General features: G+C 36.0%; 1 protein-coding gene across 2 annotated transcripts; it reads left to right on the top strand.

Annotated features, from left to right (window-relative positions):
* The first annotated feature begins 5,673 nt into the window (after positions 1 to 5,673).
* Positions 5,674 to 9,511, top strand: nkx2.4b (NK2 homeobox 4b). 2 transcript variants are annotated; one of them, XM_084737245.1, is made up of 3 exons: positions 5,674 to 5,967; positions 6,097 to 6,321; positions 8,268 to 9,511. In XM_084737245.1, the coding sequence occupies exons 1-3, from the start codon at positions 5,811 to 5,813 to the stop codon at positions 8,930 to 8,932; spliced, it is 1,047 nt and encodes a 348-aa protein (XP_084593371.1). In that variant the 5' UTR covers positions 5,674 to 5,810; the 3' UTR covers positions 8,933 to 9,511. The 2 variants fall into 2 exon arrangements, with proteins under 2 accessions (XP_084593371.1, XP_084593369.1); XM_084737243.1 differs by having other exon boundaries at positions 5,674 to 6,321.
* The last annotated feature ends 839 nt before the right edge of the window (positions 9,512 to 10,350 follow it).

Raw genomic sequence — 10,350 nt, 5'->3', positions numbered from 1 at the left:
TCCTGTATTTTGACAGATTTATTTATTGAGATTTGATACAAAATATGAAGAACTTTTATGCACCTTTATTAGCAAAATTTAACCTAAACCATTAGTCAGTTAGTTGATGAGTCCAAACTGGTTCATTATTTGAGTCATTTTTCATACAAATATGATAAATAAATAAATATATACAATAATTAATAATATTTGTGCTTCAACCAACAAACAGAAAAATACTGCTTAAACATGAATGCATGAGTAGTAATTAATTTAATTTTTACAAACTGTATATTTTTAGATACTTTATTTAATCACAGGGTTCAGTTCTCTTGCTTTACTTTTACTTTTCACACTTTAAGTTTATATTACTGATTAAATTCAATGCAGGACTTCTAATGACTAAAATCTGAGTATTACTAAATCCTTCATCACACAGTTTTTTGTTTTCTTTTTTTCTTAAATAAATAAATAAACTCATTTTGCACATTAAAGTTGCTACAAACTCACATCAGGTCTCTACAGGAACACATTTCAGTCGCTCAGCATTAAGTTTCTATAACTTTAAACTTCCAGTGTCACATTTTAAATCCAAGAAATATACTTACTGTAATTATCAAATACAGAAAACCAAAATCAGATGACGAGTCCCTGTGAAAACATAAAGTTAAAACACTTTAAAGTTCAATAAAACTAATGAAAAACCAATGCTAAATGTAAATAATTTAAAATTTTCATTAAAACAGCTTCTAATGTTGTTAACATAAGCACAACTGTAAATGTAACATTAAATGAATAAAGTTTTCACTTCAATAGTAAAGAAAAATGGTATGATAAAATTAATAATAAACACCTACCTGAACAGCTGAGAATATTCTAACAAAGCTCAAATATTAAAATAATATGTAAAAAAAAAAAACAACTCCTCATCTGCAGCCACTGAAAGGATAATAAAGATAATAAAACATTAAATATCTGGACACTCAGAGAAATATTAAAATGATATTTTAAGAGTTAGAAACAGCTTTTAGCGTCAATAAAACAGGAAGTAAAGCGATTTTGAGTAAAGTTTTTTGCAGATATTTTCAACTTTAACTCATCATAAACCACCTCAGACTAATTATTGATCCTTATTAGAATATTCTGATCTAATAAGATTTAAAAAAAAAAAAAAAACTCTTTTAAGTTGACATGAAGTCATTTAAAAAAGTAGCACAGATACAAACATCAGAAACTTCAGACTTAAGTCGTTACAGAACATTAGAACATAATTAATTGATTTATTAATCAATTAATTAATGCATTAATAGTTTAATTAATTGATTTATTGGTAAATTAATAAATTAATTCACTATAAACTGATAATAAAGTTAAGTTACAGCTGTAAACATCTGTAAACAGCAGCAGGTCACCGCAGAGCTCCACATGAAGTCCGTCAGCTGGACTCTGGTGTTTCTCTGGCTCCGGTTCCAGCGGGTTGTTTCCTCTCAGTCTGACCGCCTGCAGCAGCTCGTAGCCGGGCAGAGTTGTTGTTCCCGGTGGTCCCGGTCCGGTTCCTCCCGCAGCTGGACGGTTCACAACCGGAGAACAACAAAGAGGAAGAAGAAGAAGAAGATGAAGAGTCGTTTTTAATCCGCCGCCCAACAACTACAAAGAGCACGTGAAGTGATGTGACGCAGGCAGCAGGTCAGCAGGTGATTGGCTGCTCGCACTGTTGAACTGAAGTGAAGCTGCTGTGCATTAAAGGTGAAGTTCACTAAACTTCTGCAGCTGTTTACTGCGAGAACAATACAGAGACGATTCCAACAGTTTAACACATCAAGTGGAAAACAACTACTGAGGAGAGAATATATATATATGTGTGTGTGTGTGTGTGTGTGTGTGTGTGTGTGTGTGTGTGTGTGTGTGTGTGTGTGTGTCATATTTTAATATGACATTACAATTAATTAAGTAAGTAAAATAATCAGTATTATCAAATGATATAGTATATAGTAGTATAATCAGCAGGCCTAATTAAAGGAAAGATTAAAGTAAAATGAATCGATTAATAATTCATGAATGTTTACAGATTAAACTTTGGTTAATGTGAGTTTTAAGAGTTCAGCCATTTGTTTTCTCTGTGACCTCAAAAACGTAACGTATGATTTTGTCCAAAACAATAAATTAATTGACTAAATAAACAAACAATAAATAGCCTAGTTAACCACTAAATAAATTAGAAAACAATAAAAAAAAATAATAAATTGATAAACCGTTTCAAGAGATTAAAATCTTTTAACAGTGAATAAATTATTAGCAGAAAAGTTTTACTATTTTTAATGGAAATTTGAGTTAATTGAAACTTTTGTGAGAACTGACAGACATATCAAATATAAATATATCCAGAAATAGTCATGAAATGTGATCTAGATTCCTGAACACGGATCTTCTTTTTTTTTCAATTACAGCCGAAGCAGCTTAATAACATTTACAACAAACTGTCATAAATTAATAATTTGTTGTCTGAAGAAGGCAGTAAATAAAACGGTGAACAGAGAAATAAATGAAAGTGGAAACTAAACGCCAACAGTATGAAATAATAAAATAATAAGAAATTATTAAAGATTTTGGTGATTTTATGTCCGTCAGAAATGATTCAATTCGCGTGAATTTAAAAACAGAAAAAATGAAGAATGAAACCAAAAAAGTTCAACATTTATTTTCCAAATTGGTACAAAATATATTTCTGTTTTCAGTTCAGGTTGTACGCAGCAGATTTTAAATGTTACGATCTGGAACAAACAGAAAACGACGAGCTGACTGTTTATTTTTTATTTTTTTAAAGAGTCACGAGAGATTTCAGAGTTGATGTTTAAACGTCATGAGTTAACTTGTGAATATTTTCCTTGTGCCAAATAAAGATGATTTATTTATCATTGATGGAGATTTAAAATATAAAAATACGTCAAGTAACTCGTCAAGTTTCCATCAACAACAGAAAAAAAGTCAGAATCCTGCCGTCCTCACGTTCCTGAGGGAGAAAATACAACCGCAGCCTCCATTCAGATCAATTCATGCGTAATTGAAAATGAAAGTGAGAAAACAGACCTGAACACACACACACACACACACACACACACACACACACACACACACACAAGTTATTGTCCCTGCTGTAAAATAAGGAAAGAAAATCCTAAAAAGACAGACAGACAGTCAGTCAGTCAGACAGACAGACAGACAGACAGACAGACAGACAGTCAGTCAGTCAGTCAGTCAGTCAGTCAGTCAGTCAGACAGACAGACAGACAGACAGACAGACAGTCAGCCAGTCAGTCAGTCAGTCAGACAGGTGGAAAGTGTTCAGAATGACATTACAAAGTTCCGGACAGACAGTGAAGTGATTTCAGCTCATTTAAGATCAGTTTAGTGATCATCGTTACACTTATTTATCATATTCAACAGGATAATGTGGTTCGACAGAGTCAGTTCAGCTCATCTCAGTTTAAGACTCAGTTCAACAACACAGATGATCTAAATCCAGTCTGTTAAGCAGAGTTTAACAAACCTTGGTTTAAAATGAATAAATCCTGATTTAAAATTAGGCAGAGCTTTGTTGCACAATTAAAAAAAATAATCCCAGTCAAATAAATTAGTTCCAAATTAATAAATCCAATCCAACCCAGTGTAAACAGAGATTAAATAGTTTAATCAACATGGAGATGTGCTACTTACCCAAATTAAAATAAATAAAAGATAAATAAATAAATTCAAGAGCTGTCTGGATGTAGTAAATATAAAAGACAGAGGAAAACTTTAACTTTTGGCTGCTCTGTATTTCTTAAGAAAACAACACATTGGTCACTAGCTAGCTAAAAAGCTAACAGAACATTAAATTGTTTGGTCTCAAGCTCAAATTTAACAAAACATTATGTTTCCTATAGCTAAAACTTTTTTTTAAAGTATATTGTTGCCAGCTAAAAAGTTAACTAAATGTAATATTATATAGCTGGATAAGAAGCTAATCAAATGTTAGATATCTAGCTAGAATTTTACAAAACATTACATAATTTGCAATCTAGCTAAAAAAGTTCTTTTTTGTTTTTTTTGGTTTTAGTTTGCTAGCTAAAAAGTTAACAAAACATGATATTGTTTTCTGTCTTACTATTTTTTGAAGGAAGTTGTGTTGTTTACTAGCTAACTAAAAAGTTAAGTAAACTTTACATTGTCTGCTACTAAAAAGTTAGTTAACCTTCTCATGATGGTGAAGATGATCTAATGTCTTCTTTGAGAAACATTTATTGGCAGAATTATTAACTAGAGTGAAAGAAGGAAAAAAAAACTCATCAGGGTCGAGTCTTTCCCTAAACATCCCTCGAGGAACCTGATTATTTTTCTAAATCCGTCCAAAACCAGACAATTTGAAAGTCAGACCTCCTCAAGTGCAGGTTTAAAGTTAACACTAGATCACAATGAAATTACAGTTCAATGTTTTGGTGCAACACAATTAAATTAAAACTAAGCTGAGATTTAAGGAGCGGTTTAATCTTTCTTAAGATAGTTTCAAAGTTTGGTGGAACATAATTTAAAGTCATTTTGTAAATTGTTCCTTTTATTAAAAACTGCTTATTCTTTATTCATCAGTCCCCATCTAGTGTTACACATTACCCCAGCAGTGGGGTAGGTTCTAACAACAGAACTATGTGTATTTCACAATAACTCTCATAATCTGTGACTGTTTATTAGATGTCCAAGTGAATTTTATTTGTTGTAGACAAACATCAGTAACATGTATCAAAGTTTGAGAGATCTACCACAAGCCAGGGGCGGATTTAGTCATTTTGGGGCCCTGAGACAAACACCGGCACGGGGCCCTCCACATCTTTATCAATCCTTGAATAAATAATAAATCATAAAGGTAAACTTTTATTAATGGTTGAGTGTGGAGGATGAATTGAGGGTCTCACAGCCTTCAGTTCTTCAGTCTGGTGGTATGATGGTGGATACTTCTGTATCTGTTGGCAGACGGCAGCAGAGTGAACAGGCTGTGGTTGATGGGTGTTTTCTTTTAGTGTCTTTCTACATCCTATTTTTTAGTGAGTGGGGTGCCATCAAGTTTTTTTTGTGTTGTTAATTGTATTACCTTTTAATATTTAGATATTTTCCAATGGTTTTATTGCATAAATGTTTGTATATTGTTTGGAGCCAAGTCTTTTTATTTGTTGGCACCAATAACATAAGTAACTAACTTGAGGCTCTGAGACACTCGTGAATTAAGCATTCTGATGCCTTTTTGGCATATTTTTAGTGAGAAAAAATCTCTGAACCACAAGTCTATGAGGTGTTTTTTGGGGCCCTTGGTGTTACTGCCATCCCCAGGCTCCCCTATATGACTCATGGTTTTTGTTTTTTGTTTTTTTTAAAGGAAAATCCTACAGTGTGACTTTGAGACCAGTTTAGTGACCATTATTAAAATGATTGATTTATGTCAGTGGTAAAGTACATTTGAACAAAGTAAATTCAGCTCATCTGTGAGTTTCAGTGATTTTATTTTGGAGTTTGTGTCTCTTGTTTGGGTCAAACCTCACAAATCAAACAGCAGCAGCAGCAGAAGAAATCAGGTCCAAACCATTCTCTCCACTTACCTCTGTCATGTCAATTGTCATTGTTGGCTGTCGCTCCGCCCCTCCATGTGTTGGAGTCTGAGTCCGGCGGGATAAGGGCACCTCGTCTCCTCCTGCAGCCGATCAGCTGGACTTCTTCCCAGGGACGCAGAAGCAGCAAGACGCCGGAGGGAGGGAGGGGGACCCGAGCACATCCAGCCTGCACAGCCCGGGGTGTCCCGCCGCACCATGTCCTTCAGCCCAAAGCACTCCACCCCCTTCTCAGTCACCGACATTTTGAGCCCGATGGAGGACAGCTACCGGAGGTTCGGAGGCGTGGACCCCGCCGCGGGGAGCCTCGGCTCCCAGCTGGGCGCCTACCGCCAGCCGCAGGTCTCCCAGCCCGGTATGCAGCACCATCAGCAGCAGGCGCAGCAGCATCACCAGCCGCCTCATCTGCACCATCATCACCACCACCATCACCATCACCACCTGTCCTCCTCCTCTTCATCCTCATCCTCCTCCTCTTCCTCAGCCTCGGCCACCGCAGCAGCAGCAGCAGCAGCCGCCGCGCTGGGACCCGGCGGGCCCTATCACGTGCCCCACGGGGTGCCGCAGTTCTCCGGGGCCGTCAGCGGCTTCTGCAACGGCGGCATCGGGAACGTCGGAGACCTGCCGTCCTACCAGGAGACGGTGCGGAGCGGAGGGGCTGCGGCAGCGGCGGCGTGGTACAGCAACCCGGAGCCCAGATACCCGACAAGTAAGAGCAGCTCCGATTTAAAAAGTTTGTTTTTTATCTTAAAGTTTGAGAAAAAGTTTCAAAAAGAGAGAAAATGTGAGTTGGACACGTTTTACGCACTGGATTTTACGCACGACGGAGACGTGCAACATGATGTTCATGAAGTGTTTGGTCCTCAGCAATGAGATTTAAGTGATATTTTACTGTGGATTTTATGGATTTTATTTTTCCACAGGTTTCATCATTGTCTTCCTTAGAACAGGTCTGCTCAGAATTCAGCTGGGTGACATTAAAACAATTTAATTTATAACGTTTATTTAAAGTGTCTGTGGCGCTAGACGTGATTTAATAATAACCACAAAGTGTTTATGATCCTCCATAGTGACTATAATTGCTATAAAGACATTCATTTGCTTTTGGTGTATTGATAAATAGCTTATTTTTGATATAATTCTAAAATTAATTATAAAGTTCTATTTAAAAAATCAGGATATTTGATTGTTTTCTACTAAATTCTTCAGTTTATATATTGTTTACATTTAATATTGTTTTCTATTTGTTATGATTTTGTCTTAAATTACCATAAATGCTTATGTGACATTTATGAACGTATGTTGAACTGATGAATAGCTTATTTTTCCTTTGAAAACAGGATATTAACCTTAAAATAATTATAAATTGGTACAGTAAAAATCTTTTCACATTTTTTTCTTTTTTTTTTTTCTTTTTTAAAGCTTCTTAATTAGCATGTAGTGACCATTAATGCTTTATAGTCCTCACTATAAAGGCTATAAATTAACTCTATAAAATGACATGATGTTTATTGTATTAATAAGTAGCTTATTTTTGTTTTGTTAATGGGAGAAATCCCAAAATTAATTATAAACTATTATTATAAAAAAAAAACAACAAGATATTTGCTTGTTTTCTGTTTAACATTTCCGATTTAAAACTTTAACATTTAATTCCCTTTTTTTTCAAAAGCCTTTAAATTCTTTAACTCTTTAAAGTCACTTTCATTTACGTATGTTGTGTTTAAGAATTGCTTATTTTTGCTTTGATAACGGGATAGAATCACAAAATTAATTATGAACTTATAGAATAATCAAGATATTTGCTTTTCTTCTAAACTTTTCGGTTTATATAACTATAACATTTATTATTGTTTTCTACTTTTTACGGTCTTTACATTCATCACCATTTATTGACTTAAATAGCTATAAATTGTTGCTATGAATTCTTTAAATATTTGAAGTGACTTTCATGTACATATGTTCTATTAAAGAATTGCTTATTTTTGATTAGATAACAAGATATAATCCCAAAATTAATTCTAAACTTATATAACAACAATAAAAACATTTGCTTGTTTTCTTCTCAACTTTTCGGCTTATTTAACTTTTACATTTAAAATTGTTTTCTAATTTTTAGGCCTTTTTCTTAACTTAAACTTCTGTAACGTTCATGTACAACTCTTGTATTATTTTTGCTTGGATAAGAGAATATAATCCTAAAATTAATAATAAAGTTGTATAATAAGAATAACGATATTTGCTTGTTTTGTTTTGTACTTTTTGGCTTGTATATATTTTACGTTTGTTTTAAATTCAGCAGCGTAACTTAAATTGTTATAAATTCTTTAAAATGACATTCATGTACAAATGCTATATTAATAAATTGCTTATTTTTACTTTGAGAACGGATTATAACCCTAAAATTACGTATACATTTATGTAATGAAAAACAAACAAACAAAAATGCTTGTTTTCTACCAAACGCTTCGGCTGATATACTTTTTACATTTAGTTTTTTTTTTTTTTAAGATGTAATTTTAATCAGCATTTTAATTTGAGAAAATCGTGTTTACGGATAAATTTAAGGATTTGATTATTGATGTTTTCTGGAGGAAAATGCCTCCAGTTAAATTCAGCAGTTTTTCTCAAACACTGATCATTTCTGCGCTGAAGTTTCCAGATTCATGGGCCCCTCCGCCGGGATGAACATGACCGGGATGGTGGGCAGCCTGGCCGGGATGGACTCCACCGGCAAGTCCATGGTGACGCTGCACGCCGCGCCGCGCAGGAAGCGTCGGGTGCTCTTCTCACAGGCTCAGGTGTACGAGCTGGAGCGGCGCTTCAAGCAGCAGAAGTACCTGTCCGCCCCGGAGAGGGAGCACCTGGCCGGACTCATCCACCTCACCCCGAACCAGGTGAAGATCTGGTTCCAGAACCATCGCTACAAGCTGAAGCGGCAGGCCAAAGACAAGGGCGCGCAGCAGCTGCAGCAGGACGGAGGCGGTGGTGGAGGCAGCGGTGGAGGACTGTGCCGCTCCTCCTCGGTGTCTCCGGTCCTCTCCAAGAACGGTAAGAGCTGCCGGAACGACTCCAGCGGCTCCAACCCGACGGGAAACCGACAGAGCAGCTCGGGGGAGGCCCTGGCCGGGACCCCGCAGCAGCAGCAGCAGCAGCAGCAGGTGAACCAGATGTCCTCCACGGAGGAGCTGGAGGACTTGTCCCCGAGTCCTCCGCTGGGACTGCACGGTCAGATCAACATGACGCAGACGGACGCGGCGTTAATCGAGTACACAAACAGCATGATCGGCTCCAATTTACTGTACGGGAGGACGTGGTAGGGACACCGGGAGGAGGAGGGGGAGGAGGACAGACAGGAGCCGGCCTGTGGGGTTTCATTCCCGGGTTGGATTGTTTAGAGAACCGCGGCAGGACAAAAACACGCACCTGACTTCTTTTTCTCTTTCCGTGCGTAAAGTTCTGGTTCCTTTACGCACAGTTCTGGTTCCTTTACGCACACAACAGGGACTCAAAAGACACGCGGTGGTTTTGAGCAACAAGGTGCAAAAACAAAAACTGTAAATTAGAGCCTCGAACTGGTCTGATTGTTGATCATAATGTATTTTCTCCCTCTGAAAAACGAATTATTTGTTAAGTCTTTTTTTGTGATCGCTGCTGAAAACCACAAAATCTAATGTGAGGGGGTTCAGGACGAGGCACCGCTCTGTGCTTCCCGTTTATTTGTACCACAAATTAAATTATTGCAGGTTAGAGGCCGGTTTTACAGCTCTTACTCCGTTGGAATTAAACGAAATTGAGAAATATTTTCAGTGGAAGTTTTAAGTCATTAAATATTCTTTGTCACAGCTGATTTTAATTTGTTTCCAGCATTGAATAAATGATATTTTCATTTTGGACAATTTCGATGTTTTTTTTTTGTGCAGCCTGAAGCAAACAGCTGGTAGGTTTCAGAAAGAATTTGGAGCAAAGACAATTATAATTTTCGGCAGAAGTGAAGCTGCGATATAAACGGTGTCGTCTCGACATTTTATCCAAAAGATGTGGATCACACAAAATTCAACAAACTCAACAAACTTTGTGTCCTTAATAAGAGTGAAAAGGTCTTAAGGTATCCAAAGAATTTAAGGGAAATATGAGGGAAAAGTTTTTCATATTGTCTAAAAAAATCATCCCATCAAAAATGTATTTTTAGTTGAAGCCGTTTTGTGAGAAAGAAAATCTGACAAATGTTAGTTAAAAGATTTCTCTGTAACATAAAAAAGTTAAGAGATCCAAGTGTTCAAGTTGTTTCTTCACCCTGGTACTTTTTTGCTTCCTAAAATTATAATTTAAATAAACATCACTACAGTACTATACCTGCAACGATTATCGATTACTAATCAACTATTAAATTAATCGCCAACTATTTTGCCAATCAATAAATTGCTTTTAGTCATTTTTTTAATTAATAAAATCTAACTTTTTCTGATTCCAGCTTCTTAAATGTGAATATTTTCTGGTTTCTTTGCTCTTCTCTGACAGTAGACTGAATTTCACAATAAAACAAGACATTTGAAGGTGTCATCTCAGACAGGAAACACTAATTGAATTTTTTTCACTCTTTTATGACATTTTATGGACTAATAAAGGAAATAATCAACAGACTAATCAATGATGAAAATAACTGCTAGTTGCAATGCTACTTCAACACAAATTGGTACTAATCCAGATAAGTAACATTTTTATGAACTTTTAAAAT

This window comes from Lutjanus erythropterus, chromosome 15, assembly GCF_056507025.1.
Source record: "Lutjanus erythropterus isolate fLutEry1 chromosome 15, fLutEry1.hap2, whole genome shotgun sequence".
NCBI classification, from domain to species: Eukaryota; Metazoa; Chordata; class Actinopteri; order Lutjaniformes; family Lutjanidae; genus Lutjanus; species Lutjanus erythropterus.
Note: the sequence above shows the minus strand (reverse complement) of the source record. Positions and strands in the feature narration are given on the sequence as shown.

Bases quoted from the DNA above. Each gene is read 5' to 3' on its own strand.
- nkx2.4b (XM_084737243.1), top strand. From the start codon at position 5,811: ATGTCCTTCAGCCCAAAGCACTCCACCCCCTTCTCAGTCACCGACATT. The intron at 6,322-8,267 runs GTAAGAGCAGCT...TCTGCGCTGAAG, and splicing joins GGAGCCCAGATACCCGACAA to TTTCCAGATTCATGGGCCCC.